The sequence below is a fragment of the Suncus etruscus genome, chromosome 6 (genome assembly GCF_024139225.1).
Source record: "Suncus etruscus isolate mSunEtr1 chromosome 6, mSunEtr1.pri.cur, whole genome shotgun sequence".
Classification (NCBI taxonomy): domain Eukaryota; kingdom Metazoa; phylum Chordata; class Mammalia; order Eulipotyphla; family Soricidae; genus Suncus; species Suncus etruscus.
The window spans coordinates 19,834,302-19,849,118 of record NC_064853.1 but is presented as its reverse complement, the minus strand read 5'-3'; the positions used below and the strand labels follow the sequence as shown (position 1 = coordinate 19,849,118).

The 14,817-nt window shown below is 50.1% G+C and overlaps 1 protein-coding gene across 1 annotated transcript; it reads right to left on the bottom strand.

Annotated features, from left to right (window-relative positions):
- Positions 1–6,917: 6,917 nt before the first annotated feature.
- On the bottom strand, positions 6,918–8,011 carry JUN (Jun proto-oncogene, AP-1 transcription factor subunit). The gene has a single exon (XM_049774599.1). It carries the CDS (start codon positions 7,939–7,941, stop codon positions 6,919–6,921), a length of 1,023 nt encoding a protein of 340 aa, XP_049630556.1. The 5' UTR covers positions 7,942–8,011; the 3' UTR covers position 6,918.
- Positions 8,012–14,817: the final 6,806 nt, after the last annotated feature.

Below are 14,817 nucleotides of genomic sequence, written 5' to 3'. Positions count from 1 at the left end.
CAAGCATCTGGTTCCAGGAACAATGGAGGAGATGGCTAAGATTTTTGATGACCTAATCGTGCTTCCCTCACCTCATTACTATGACATTTCCCCACCCTGAGCCTCTCGTAATGATGAAAATGAAATGATGGATGAGAAGGCACTTTGGAAACTAGAAGAATTTGAACTAGTGGCTGCAATTTTCATTGCTCACCTCTTCTTAGGTACCCCAAGATTTTCCCCAGATTTAGGTACCCCAGATTCCCCGTATACTTACTCTTTTTCTGTATGGAATTCTGTGGGGGTGGGGGTATACGGGGCAGTGCTCTGAGACAAATCAGTGCCTTTTTTGGGAGTGGAGCTTGGGTGACCCTGTGTTGGTTTCATTAGAATGCAAAGCCCATGTATGTGCAGTTCTTCACCATATATGTCAGTGAGATATCATTCACTGGTGTGTGTATGTGTGTGTTCCCATTTATTGTCTTTTACTAGATTACATGCTCCATATGAGGAAATGGCTTATGGATTTCACTCTTTATTGTGTTCCTGATGTCTGGACCAAAACAGGATCCAATATTTCCTATTGAATTAAATGAGTGGCAAATGAATGGAAGTTGCTATTTTTCAGTTCCCCCAGTGGAAAAAACTTTGACCTCTGTGTTTGTGCAGTGGAAAGACTGCACAGTCTAGATCAATGTTTGGGATCTAGCTAAGAGCAGGTTTGGATGCCACACTTTGCAGTGAGGACCATGTCTATACCCTGACCTTTCAAGGATGCCAGTCTGGGTCTTTCACATCTGTTTCTATCTAGTTTCTAGCCCTCTGACTCAGAGCAGGTGGGCTCTGGATTATTTTGTGGGATGACTGTCCTTTAGATGTTGCACAGCAGAAAGAAAAAAAACTTATATATGGGACAAGAAGTATAAGGATAAAGGGTAAACTTCTGGATACCCATCTCTGGGCCTAATTTCTCAGGAAGATATACAGGAAGGATTGTATCTAATGTAGCTTGGACAAAGTCACCTTATTCCCATTCCACCCCAGACCCTATTTTTAAATCCACAGGCATTGAAACTTATACCAAAACATCTCTTTGGAATTACAATTGACCCTTAACCAACAAGGATTTGGATCCATTAATGAGCTATATGGATCCATTACATGAGTTGTACATGAGTTGTTGTTTTTTATTTAATTTGCAGGGGCTTCCTCCAAGTATCCAATTAAACACCATCTGAGGTTGGTTGCCTCTGTGAATTTGGAAACTTCAGATATGAAAGGTTGTCCTTAAGGACTTAAGCATTCTTGAATTTTGGGGATTCCAGAAGCCAATCCCAACCAGGTATAACTGTAGTTAAGTTTTCCTTAAGTTTTTCTGTGGGGGTCAGTGTATTGCTCGAGGGTCAAGGGCACATGCCTTACCACCTCTAATCTCTCCCACCAGTCCATCTTCCCAACTATAGTGAGCTTAAATCTTTTTTTTTTCCCTTTTGGATTTTGGTTTTGGGGTCACACCTGGTGTTCCTCAGTGGTTATTCCTGACCTGCACTCAGGAATTACTCTTGGCAGGTTTGGGGGACTATATAGGATGCCAGGAATCAAAAGATTTGGCAGCATGCATGGCAAATGCCCTATACGCTGTGCTATTGCTCAGGTCCCAGCACAAATCTTTCTTATATTAATAGTTGATCCTGTTCTGTTTCAAGTTTCCCTTGACTCATCAAGGGGGAAACAAGCAAATTCTTAGCATGAAATACTTATTATCTTGCAATTCCCCAACTTTCCTGTCTCATCTTCCTCCACTTGCCTCCTCACACCTCTCTACCCAATACCCACCATCCAGTATGCAAGTTCCTAAACACCCCATGTTTCCTTATGGGCCTGGTCTGTATGTACAAGTTCTTCTCATCTTTTGTGCCTTTCCTTTTCTTTGGAACAGCTCAGGCATGGCCACCTCGCATGAAGTATTTGTGGAAAATATTGTTCTTCTCACCAGAATGCTTTTTTTTTATTTTGAGAACAGGGATTGTATCTATCTTATCATTGAATCCCACTCTTGCAGCATTGAACTTCAAAAAGACCCAAAGACAGGGCAATTTTTTTTTTTTTTTGCAATATCCTTCTTTGGGATGTAAAACCCCAGCTCAAAATGTGAGGGTGAGGTTCCAGTGTTAGGGAAAGACAATTTCACCTCTGGAGTTGTTCCAATTCTTTTTTTTTTTTTTTTTTTTTTTTTGGTTTTTGGGTCACACCTGGCATAGCTCAGGGGTTACTCCTGGCTCTATGCTCAGAAATCGCTCCTGGCAGGCTCGGGGGACCATATGGGACCATATGGGATTCGAACTGATGACCTTCTGCATGAAAGGCAAACGCCTTAACCTCCATGCTATCTCTCCGGCCCCAGTTGTTCCAATTCTTTTTTTTTTTTTTTTTTTTTTTGTGGGTCACACTCGGCAGTGCTCAGGGGTTTTTCCTGGCTCCAGGCTCAGAAATTGCTCCTGGCAGGCACGGGGGACCATATGGGATGCCGGGATTCGAACCGATGACCTTCTGCATGAAAGGTAAATGCCTTACCTCCATGCTATCTCTCCGGCCCCATCCAATTCTTAATCTTCTTCTCCTTTCCCCCAGCTTGCATTTGACCCATGCACAAACAGGTGGGTGGTGGAGGCTTGTACAGAGCCAAATAAAAATGAAGTTAATTTTGTTTAATATTTAAAGAAAACACCCTAGCCTAATCCTTGTCTCTGTCATGCAAATAGGGTTGCAGTTAGGGATATCCAGATTCCTGAAATTCATTAACTTTTCAAATGGGATGTCCCCTTGGTCTTTATCAATAAAAAGGTTGTTATAAGTAAGGCCACTTCTGCTCAATCACCTTATCTTTACCTTCCCCTCTTACCTTGAAGACCACTGTTTCAAGCAGATTCTTTTTTTTTTTTTAAGTGGGGTGGTGGAGAGATTGCATAACGGTAGGGATTTGCCTTGCACAAGGCTGACCCAGGACAGACCTGGGTTTGATTCCTGGCATCCCATATGGTTCCCCGAGCCAGAGTGATTTCTGAGCACATAGCCAGGAGTAACCCCTGAGTGCTGCCAGGTGTGCCCCCCCCCCAAAAAAAAAAAAAAGAGGAAAAAAATAAAAAGAAATTACTCCTGGCAGGCAGGCTTGAGGGACCATACGGGATGCTGGAATAGAACCTGGGTCTACCACTTGCAACACAAATGCCCAACTCACTGTGCTTTCTCTATGGCCCTAATAGACCAATTTTAAATAAAAATATGCCCACTTATTTTAATGGGAGAGAGAGGACACTGTGTGGTGGATGAATGCACTTACAGCTTAATTCTTTAAGAGCATTTACAGAAAACAAACTTTACACCCTGGTGGTTGGCCTTACTGAACTTTTGTTCTGGGGGTCTTCAATCCATCTGGAAATGTGCACTAGTAATGGGTGTGCAATATATCACGAGGAGAAATGGAGTGAATTTTCTTTCCACTGCTCATTCAGTTATCACAATGCTTATTTTGTGACCATGCCAGGTACTAGGCTAAAAGGCTCCAGCCCATCACAAATGTGTGGGATGGGGTTCTGGTGAGGCTACACAAGGTTTACATTAAATATATCCCATATTAGGGGCCAGAGACAGTACAGAAGGTAATATACCTGATTTGCTGGCAGGTGACCCTGATTAAATCCTAGATACCACATATGGTCCCTTAAATACCACCAGAAGTGACCCTGAGCAAGAAAGCAAGAAAATAAGAAAGCAAGCAAGCAAGAAGGAAATGAGTAAAGAAAAGACCCTGTGACAAGTGCTATCATGGTTTGATAAAATATCATGGAAGCTCAAGGTGGAAATATTCATTTGAACATAGTTAGCAAACTAGGTGTTAGAATGAGCCACTCATCACCTATATTGGAAGGAAAGGTGTTCCAGACTGAAGGAATGAGACCAGCAGAACTGGATGGGTGAAGGATGGAGTGGTCAGATCCACACAGGTATGAGTGAAAATACCCCAAAATAACTCATTCAATTCCCATAATAAGATTATCTTTGGATAGACTTCAATTAGCTGACTTTTTTTTTTTTTTGTCTCCAAACTTTACAGGAGATCATTAGTTCCCTCCAGCACAATGACTTTTTCTACCTTTTGGTTAAAATATCAAAATGAGACATTTAAAATCTTGGTTGAACCAAATGGGGGATTAGACCTAAGATTCAGGCCTTCCACCTCCACCACTCCCCACCCTCAAGTCTAAAACAGGCTGGGAAGAGGTGTGGCTTTTCTGGGCTGCACAGTTGTCTGGGCTTAGTCTACCTTTGCAGGTAATTAATTCCCCAGCCTGCTTATTTTTTCTAGTTGGCTCTTGTTTAGCTTCCACAGAGCCCCACCCTGAAGTGCTTTATTGTCCCAGTGCTGACTATTCCTACATATGGTCAAAATCAACTCACCTTCCACGTTGCTGACATCAGCAAGTTCACTGTTTGGCAAACTAGGCTCTGCTCCCAGTAACCCTGTGTTAAAGAAGTGTTATTATAGAGGGGACCCAGGCGTCTGCAAGTTAACATGTCTTCTAGTCCTAGATATAGACCTAAGGAGAAACTTTGTGCCTTTGGATTTACAGCCATAGGCAGGATATTAGCACTCCCAGACCTGTTGATTTACCACTGGAGGACTCACTGCTAATGAGCAAACAGCCCCGACTCAATTAGTGGTTTGTGAAATATTCCTGGATATCAAATTGCGTTTGCTGCTTGATAATCACCCTGGCTCTTGGGATAAAAAAAAAAAAAAAAAAAAAAAAAAAAAAAAAAAAAAAGGAGCCAAGCAAAAATTGTTCCCTTGTTGAGCATTGATCTTCGAAGTTATATAAGTAGGTGAAAATTTAAATTTGCATTTCCCCAGAGCACAAATCTGATATACACTAGCAATCATTGCTGTGTTGGTGTTAATGTTTTTTTGTTGTCTAGCAAATCTCTTCAATAGTACCTAGACTGCCATCTTTGGAGACTTAATCCATAACCACAGAAACAAGGTTGTTTTGTTTCAAAAAGTGAACTTACGAAAGGAACAAAATGTTAAGCTGCTATACTAATCTTTTTAGGCATAGATGTTTGTGAGGGGGAAAAAGAGAAGACAGAGGGAAAGGAAGTGAGGGAGGGATGAGAGATTGCAACTTTTCTGCTGACTTTTTTTCTAATTCCCTTCGTTTGGATTACCAAGAAACTCCAGTTGGCATTAATGTTAACCCCCAGCAGATGAAAATCAAAGTTTCAGTATGGAGCTTGGGAAGAAAAAAAGAGTAAAGGGAAAGGAATTCAAGATGTCATTGGTATTTTAATACATTTATTGTGACAAGAATGCTGTTATAAATATTCATAACAACGACCATCTCTTTTTTTTTAATCTAGTAATTGTTAAAATGAAGATTCTAAATTGGAAGGATACAACTTTTGCCACTGTTCTGCTTTGGAGAATAAGCATCTATCCTTAAGTTTCTACTGACATCATAAATGGTCACAGCACATGCCACCTGAAATCTGAAATCATCTAAACTTTACGGCATTTGACTTCCCAGGGGGACAGGTACCCTCCCCAGACTCCCCCCTGCTTCCTGGAAAACCATGCTGTCCTTTATAAGCAACTCTATGGAGAAGAGTCTAATTCTACAGGGAAGAGTATATGTGGATGAGAACATGAGCTAGAGTAATTTCTAAAAGTCCAGGAGAGAATATTTTACTGCTGGAGAGTCAGAAGCACTGCGTGCGGGTGGCTTGGACACGCGTTAACTCTTTCCAGTCCACCTACAAAAGTACTACTCTTATCTATAGATGATGCAGAAAAGAGGGTAGGGGGAAGTTAACTTTTTTTTTTTCCAATATTTTATTGTATTTTTTTCTTAAATATCCTTTTCTGGAATTTTCAGAAACAAAACATAAAAAAATTATATACTTTATTACAAATGGTAAACTCAAAGAGTGCTCCAGATCTCTTATTTACAAACAACACTGGGCAAGACACCCAAACAAACGAACATGAAATATAACTTACAAAGGGCAGGAAGCTGTTTTATTGACAGTCATCAGCTTTCATCAAATTAAAAAAAATAAGATTATGTACATACACAGTTCAGGAAGGCAGGCGAGAGTGAGAGGGAGAGAGAGTGGGGGGGAGAGAGAGGGAGGGAGGGAGGGGGGGAGGGAGGGAGAGAGAGAGAGAGAGAGAGAGAGAGAGAGAGAGAGAGAGAGAGAGAGAGAGAGAGAGAGAGAGAGAGAGAGAGAGAGAGAGAGAGAGAGAGAGAGAGAGAGAGATCGTCGGTGGGCTGGGCCTGGCTCGGCACCTCCCGCCCGCCTCCCTGCCCCCAACCCCTTTGTGTTCTTAAGGCGCACTACAGAAGCAATCTACAGTCTCTATTGCAGCTTGGCGACCCTCCCCGCCTCCCCCCCAAGTCCCTCCCTTTAATACTGAATGAGATCGAATGTTAGGTCCATGCAGTTCTTGGTCAATGTTAAAGATAAAAAAGTCTGCCGTTGCGGAACGTCCGTGCGGGGACAGCCCGTGCGTTGGTGCGTGCGTGCGTTCGCAAAGCGGGACAGCCCGCAGGCGGCCGCTCCCGGGCTCCGCGCCAAGGGCCCTGGGGCGCGCCAAGTCCTTCCCACTCGAGCACCCCGAGGACGCTCGCTGTGCAGGGCGCCACCCAGCCAGTCCCACTCGGAGCCCCTCGGAGCCCAAGTCCTCGCTCGGGACAACTTCTCGTCTCGCGCTCGCCACGGGTGGTGGTGGGTCAAGTTCTCAAGTCAGTCTCTCACGTTCTCATGGTTTTTGTGTTTGCAAGTTTTTTTTTTTACCTCCTGCAATTTGCCCCTTCAGCCTGCGTGTATGTGTGTGTGTGTGTGTGTGTCTGCGTGTGTCCTGGACAGTCCGGCCTTCCTTCAGAACGTCTGCAACTGCTGCGTGAGCATGAGCTGGCAGCCGCTGTTGACGTGGTTCATGACTTTCTGCTTGAGCTGGGCCACCTGCTCCCTGAGCATGTTGGCGGTGGACGCCAGCTCCGAGTTCTGCGCTTTCAAGGTTTTCACTTTTTCCTCCAGCCGCGCGATGCGCTCCAGTTTCCGTTTGCGGCACTTGGAGGCGGCGATGCGGTTCCTCATGCGCTTCCTCTCCGCCTTGATGCGCTCCTGGGACTCCATGTCGATGGGCGACAGGGGCGGCGTCTCGCCGGGCATCTCGGGCACCGTCTGCGGCTCCTCCTTGAGCGCCTGCAGCCGCGGGTGCGGCACGGGGAGCGGCTGGGACAGGTGGTGCGGCGGCTGCGGCGGCTGCGGCTGCTGCTGCGGCGGCGGCGGGGCTTGCGCGGGAAAGGCCAGCCCGGGCGCGCCGTAGGAGGGCGCCCCGGCGCCGCCGCCGCCGCCGCCGCCCAGCGCGCCCGGGTTGAAGTTGCTGAGGTTGGCGTAGACGGGCGGCTCGCTGTGCAGGCCCGCGCCGAAGCCGCCCGCGCCGCCGCCCGCGCCCGCCACCGACGCCACCATGCCCGCGCCGTTGACGGGCTGCGCCGCCGACGTGACGCTGGGCAGCGTGTTCTGGCTGTGCAGCTCGGCCAGCGCGCGCACGAAGCCCTCGGCGAAGCCCTCCTGCTCGTCCGTCACGTTCTTGGGGCACAGGAACTGCGTCGGGGTCGGCGTGGTGGTGATGTGGCCGTTGCTCGACTGGATGATGAGGCGCTCGAGCTCGGGCGACGCCAGCTTGAGCAAGCCCACGTCGGGCGAGGTGAGCAGGTCCGAGGAGTTCTTGGCGCGCAGGTGCGGCTTCAGGCTGCCCGCCGGGTCGGCCAGGTTCAGGGTCATGCTCTGCTTCAGGATCTTGGGGTTGCTGTAGCCGTAGGCGCCGCTGTCGGACGGCAGGAACGAGGCGCTGAGGGCGTCGTCGTAGAAGGTCGTTTCCATCTTTGCGCTCATAGAACGGCCCCCGCGGGACGGCGGCGCGGGGCGCGTGCGGAGCTGGGGAGGCGCGCGCGAGTTTGGGGGCCGCAACAGCGCGCTGGCCCGCAGGCGGCGGCGGGATCCCCCGCGCCTCCCGCGCGGCCCCCCGCGGCGCGGAAAGTTTCTCCAAGAAGCTGCGCCGCCTCCTCCCGCACCCCGGCTTTCTCCTCACCGGCTCGGTTCCCTAAAAGGCCCCGGCGCACGCAGAGGGGGAAAGGAGATGCCGCCGCCGCCGCGCGCGCGCGCGGGCCCGGTGGCTGCGATCGGTCACTCTTGGGGCGCTCGCTCCTCAAGGGGGGGTTACGGATCTTTCTCTCTGTGTCTCAGGAACCGGCGATCGCGGCTGCTCGGTGCCTGAGCCGCGGCGGGGGGGTGGGGGGGGGGAGCCGGGGGCGCCCCTCGCAGGCTCGCGCTCGTCCAAGTGCAAGCTCCAAAGAGCTGCCCGGAGCGCACGGATGGATAGAAGGATGGATGGATGGATGATCGGATCTTCCTCCTCCTCGCTCGCCTCCCGGGCAAGGGGGCTTGTTTGCTGCTGCTTCAGAAACTGGAAAGCTTTTTTGCAAAAAGTTCGCTCCACTCGTCCCTCTCAACTCGCTTCTGGAAAAGTTGGAGAGACCTCAGCAATCGCTCGCCGCCGGACTTCTCCAAGAGGGACGGACGGTCGGGGCGCTGTCAGCTGCGCCCGGGCAACGCGGGCGGATTTCTTCTCCTGGAACTGGAGAGGTTCTCTAGGCGCTCCCCCAAAAACAAGAGCCACAGGCGCTAGCTACCTAAGTCAGCTAGGAGCTCGGAGCAAGCGGGAGAGAAAATGGCCAAGCAAAACAAAACCAGACTGGCAGTTCGGACTCTGCTGCCGTCTGTCTGTCTGTCTGTCCGTCTGCTTCTAGAGTCCGCGCAACTCCACTCCCGTCTCTCCGCTCCGCTCCTCTCCTTTCCTGTGCTCCGGCCACACTCAACTCAGTGCAACTCTGAGCTCTTCTCCAGCCCCGGAGCTCAACACTTATCTGCGACCAGTCAAGCCCTAAAAATAGCCCATGATGTCACCCCGGCGCCTTCCCATTGGCTCGCGTCGCTCTCCAGGGGGCGGGCCGGCCGGTTGCCACGGCGACCTCCCCTCCCGCCCCGCCCTCGGAAGATTCTTCTCCCCGGTCCCGCGGAGGCTCACGGGATGAGGTAATGCTCCGCTGCCCTCCTACAGTCGGGCCCTTCTTTCCCCGCCTCCCCCGCCCCCTCCCTCCTCCCTCCTCGCTCCCCCCGCCCTCCCCGCGCGCCACTCGCGCTCCGCTCGGCGCCCCCCCCACTCACTCCCCCTCCCTCCCTCCTCCTCTCCTCCACAGCCCCCGCGGCGCGTCTTTTCCCGGCCCGCGCGGGGCATTGTGGGATGACGTCTTGGGCTCGGGCTAGTGACGGGCGCGCTGAGGAGACACAGACACACACACACACACACACGGGCGCTCAAGAGACTCGGGAGTGGGACATGTCGGGGCGGCCTGAGGAGTCGGGCTCGATGTTGGGGAGAGAGAGAGGGTGCCGTTTCGTTTCTTGTCTGTGTGTTTGTGTGTTGTGTGGGAGGAGTTCGGAGACCTCCGCGGGCACTTGGCCGCCGCCGCCGCCGCCAAAACCGCCGCGCGGGACGCCTCAAGTCAGCGCGCGCTCTCTCGCTCTCTCTGTCTCCCCCTCCCGCACTTCCGGGGGCGGGGCTAGCGCTCTTAAGGTGGCCCCGGGCAGCCGGCGCGGAGGGGCGAGTGAAAGTGGGTTGAAGCGGCTCGGCGCCGTCGCCCCCCCTTACACGCACGCACCTACACGTGGAGGACGCGCCGGACGAAGTCGGTTGTAGTTGCTCGGCGGGCCGAGGTCCGGCGCGACCTTAGGGCTGGCCGGTTTGCGCCGGCTGGCTGGTCCCTCGGTCGGGGACTCCGCCGCTCTCGCCCTGGGCCTTCTGAGAGCGCGCCCGGCTCTGCGGGGCTCGGCTCGCGGGGGTCGGGTGCTCCCCTCCCGCTCGGCCCCCCCGGGGGAGGGGAGGGGAAGTGTCGGTCGCAGCCGGGGCAGGCCGGCTTCTAGTTGGGAAGGAGCGGCCAGGGGTTCCGAAACTGGGAGGGAAGCCCCTGCGGTCCGCGACTCTGCGCCCCAGCACAACACACACGACACGACACAACACAACACTGCGTGACACTTCACGCACAGCCCCAGCGTTGGGGCCTCTATCAGCAGGGAGTTGTCTCACTCACACCAGTTATACAGTACAAGCTCACTTCTGTCTCTCTCTGTCTCTGTCTCTCTCACACACACACCCCACCCCGAATCCCCAGCTTTGAAGCCTATGTTCATCAGGCAATCGTTACACAAACACACAAGCTTCTCTCTCTGTCTCTGTCTCTCTGTCTCTCTTTGTCTCTGTCTCTATCTCTCTTTGACTCTCTGTCTCTGTCTCTCTCTGTCTCTTTCTGTCTCTGTCTCTATCTCTTTGTCTCTCTGTCTCTATCTCTCTTTGTCTCTCTGTCTCTATCTCTTTGTCTCTGTCTCTATCTCTCTTTGTCTATCTCTTTGTCTCTCTGTCTCTTTCTCTGTCTCTGTATCTCTCTTTTTCACACACCCAGCATTGGAGCCTTTATCATCAGCTAATTGTCTCACACACACACACACAAACACACAAGCTTACTTCTCTCTCTCCCCCTCTCCCTTTCTCTGTCTCTCTCTGTCTCTGTCTCCCTGTCTCTGTTTCTCTCTGTGTCTCTCTGTCTCTGTCTCTCTATCTCTCTCTCACACACACACACACACCAGCATTGGAGCCTATATTCATCAGGTAATTGTTACACACACAAGCTTACTTCTCTCTCTCTCTCTCTCTCTCTCTCTCTCTCTCTCTCTCTCTCTCTCTCTCTCTCTCTCTCTCTCTCTCTCTCTCCCCCTCTCCCTCTCCCTCTCTCCCTCTGTCTGTCTGTCTGTCTGTCTGTCTGTCTGTCTGTCTGTCTCTGCCTGTCTGTCTGTCTCTCTCTTTCTCTCTCTGTCTCCCTCTCCCCCTCATCCCCACCCCGGCCCGGCCTGCCTCTCTTCCCGCCCTGACCGACTTCCGGAAAAACAAGTCCCCAGCTCGGGGGCCACCGGCCAAAAGTCCCCGCAGCCACTTTCGGGGCCCAACTCCAGGATCGCCGAGTTCCGCGCCGGCGCTCGGAGCGCTGGGCCGCCCCCGCGCTCGCCCCTAGGAGGCGCTAGGCCCATGGCAGTGGTTTTCTTGCGGCAGCTGTGATTTTTTTTTTTACACGCACGCCCCCGCCCTCAACTCCAGCCCCGAAGACACCCAAATCGGGCGCCCCCCAGCACACACCCAGAGTTTTTTTTTCTGCCCCCTCCGGGATGCACCGTTGTGATGAGCAGAGCAAGCTGATCGCTGATCGCCAAAGGCTCCGAACTTTGTTTTAACCCCTGCCCCTGGGCCTATCTGATCTGCCACCTCGACAGCTGGGAGACTGTCGCTTTGTGGCCCCAGGGCCAGGTGATGGCCCCTTGGCAGCGCCTCTCCCCTCCCACCCTGACCCTAAGGAATGTCAGGATGTGGCGGGTGTGAGGTGGCCGGACCAGGTGGCTGGAATCCTGGGAGGATTTCCAGCAGTGGTTGCTGGAAAGAAGGGTCCTAAGTCTGGTCCCATTCCAAGCTCCTTGAATCCCATTCTGGTCTTTAGCTTCTGACTTGCGGGACTGGGCCTTGGATCCTTGTGACTTGGGGGACTTAATGATTAGCTGCATGCAGGGAAATCCCCAAGACTTCTCTCTCCTCCAGGCATGTCATCCTCTCCTTCCTGCAAGCAGAAGGGAGACTGGTGACGCCAGACGCTTGAGTGGGGCTGGGTGGGCATACTGGGGTGACCAGAGCCAGTTACTTTGCCCCAGGGAACGAAACTTCTCCTCGAACTGCAGCCGAATCTCAAACTTCTTTTGGAATCAGAGAGCTGGTATTCTCAAGAATTTGTGTGATAGCGGTAATAAAAATAAATTCCACTTAGGAACCACCTACTCAGCCAGCTGTTTAAGGATATCTTTTCTGCCCACCAAAGAGGGGAGATGCCTATCAAGACCTGGACAGGGGTCAGAGGAAGGAGGAAATGGGTCCAGAGAGGTCCCAGGGCCTTTTGCCCCCGCTGGCAGCTGCAAGTTATCCTTTTGCTTTCTATCTAATCTGCTTTGTAGGGGAGAGGGCGCTTTCCCGGAAGGGTCTAAAAGGTGTTGCTTGTCTGGAGCAGGAAGGGTTTTTAAATGGTGTGACTGAAGGAATTGTCCGGTTGGAGTCTGCAGCTCCTTTCAAAGCTCCTGGATTTAGGAGCCTTGAGATCCAGGACTTTGTATAAATACATATATCCTCTGCCTGAGAGTTCTGTGTGTTCCTTTCCCGTATGTGGTTTTAGCAGGCTGATTTTCTCCTTATGTTGAGAAATATTTTATTTCATCCAAAAAAAAAATCACAGATCTGTTCATGTTAACGCCCCTGCTTGGAAGCGTTGGCTGGATCCCCTAGGACCCAGAGAGTCGACAGCACCCTTGCCTGGCAGAGGGGCCTGCTAACTTGGCCTCCTGCTTTCTCCTCTCTTTGCCTCAGGCCCACTCTCATCAGGAAGGGCTGTGTTCTGTGGCCCCCCAATGGGCAGTACTTCAGCTCCTAGACTCAATCCAGGGGAGTTTAACTTCTCAAAAGCCACTGCATTTGAGGAAACGCCACTGCATTTGAGGAAACTGTTCATTGTTCACACGAGGGCTTGGGCAAGCCGAAAGCGTCACCTTGACGGACATATATCATCATTAGCTCTTTGGGGGTGGCAGTGAAAGCAGCAGGCTGGGTACTGGTTGGTGCTCAGAGCATCCCTTAGAGCAGCGCAGCATTTCTGCTCATGTCTCATTGGCCAAAGCCAGCCACATGGCACTGCTTCCCTTTTCTTGGTAGTGATCCTGCCAAGTATCTCCAACGGAGGGAGCCAGGAATATGAGGGAGCAGCAGAGGCAGCACTAATGGCTCCAACAGTCTCCTTTTCTGCTCACCAAATGCTTGCTTAGCTTTATATTCTCTATAGGCAGGATTCCCTCACTCATTCCTGGGGACTGCCTGAAAGACCTAGTTTGTCTCCATGCCAGATTCATGCCCCAGGCTCTGGGTGCTGTGAAGTCCACTGCACATCAGCTCCAGAGCTATTTTTCTGCCCAGGGCTATTGTGTCACCTGCATAGCTCCAGGAGATGACATCTGAAGGGTGGCCAAGAAACACTGCAAAGAATGGGTGAACCTGGTGGACCTTAGAGGAGAACTCTCCCAACACCTCGAGACCGCCTTTCTGCAAGTGTAACTGCCCTGGCTTCTATTTTCCAAGTCCAATGGTTCCCTTTGAGAGGATCTTCCTTTTCTACATATAGATAAGGCTTCAGGAAATATGGTCTTACATACAATTAAAAATTGGGGTGAGAAATAATATGTGATCTCTTTCTATAAAGTGTTTGACTTGCATGTAGGCAACCTGGATTTGATTCCTAGCATAGCATGTGGTCCTCCAAGCCCCTCCAGGAGTGATTTTTATGTTCATTAAGCCTTGAGTATGGAGTGATTTTTATGTGCAGTAAGCACTGAGCATGCCAGGTATGGTGAGTGACTTGGTGGTAGTATTAAGTCTCAAACAGAATCTCCTTTAATCCAGGTGGATACTCTGTTGTCATACAACACTCAGAAATGTAGGTTTCTTAGCACATTCTAGGGGGTTCCATGTGCCAGTAGTCACAGCCACTGCCTGTTTGGATATATTTTCATGATATGCCTTGTTTTCTTTCTTTGCTTGCTTTCTCTATTGCATGTTGATTTTTTTTTCTTCCTACCCCCCTCCCCATACCCTCCTCTCTCCCATTTCACTCCTCTCTCCTTTCATTTCTTCTCATTCTCTCTTAACTTTCCTTAAAGAGCTTTGTGCTTTTAAGACTTTGGTAGAGAGTCAAGCTTTTCCTCAGCCTAAGTTGTTTGTATTCAATAGAAAGCATAAGTTGGGTAACAATTTATTCAGAGCTTTTAACAATAAATTTGGAGTTATAACCTTGACTTGATTCACACTTCAAAATGATTTTAATTGGCTCTTTCTTGCTGCAAATATTTCTTAATTTTTATCTTACTATTGAGGTTAAGACCATTGCCTTTTCTAACATTATAAATCTCTGCTCTCTTTCCTTCCTGCATATAAACTGGCCAAATCGCTGAACACTTGTCGTTTTTTTTGTCATGTTTCCAAAAGCATCCAGCCGCCAGCACATGCTACTCACAAAATTCTGTTTTATAGTCTCTTTCTTTGGTTCTTAGTTTCAGGAAATGCCTTCTAAATTACCACAGGCGATATGATTACCAAAGATTTTATGGTTTTGCCTGCCTTCCTTCCTTCCTTCCTTCCTTCCTTCCTTCCTTCCTTCCTTCCTTCCTTCCTTCCTTCCTTCCTTCCTTCCTTCCTTCCTTCCTTCCTTCCTTTTTTCTCTTACCTTCCATTTCTTTTTCTTTCCATTTTTTCTTTCTTCCTTTGTTTTTCTTTCCTTCTTTCCCCTTCTTTCTTTCCTTCTGTTTCTTTGTCTTCCTTCCTATTTTCTTTTTCTTTCCCTTTCCTTTTTTTTCCTTCTGTTTCTTTCTCTCCTTTCTTCCTTTTATTCTTTCTCTTCTTCCCTGTTTTTTCCTCTTCTTTCCCTTCCTTGCTCAACCTCTTTTGACTTCAGATAATATGCTTAGCTATAGCTCTCTAATAAAGGTTTTATTGAAATTTTCATGGAATTTTCTTGTTTCTTTGATTTGATTTTGACTTTTGAGCTATATCCAGTGGTGCTTAGGATTTACTCCTGGCTC

Excerpts from the sequence above, each read along its gene's own strand:
- JUN (XM_049774599.1), bottom strand. The coding sequence starts at position 7,941 with ATGAGCGCAAAGATGGAAACGACCTTCTACGACGACGCCCTCAGCGCC.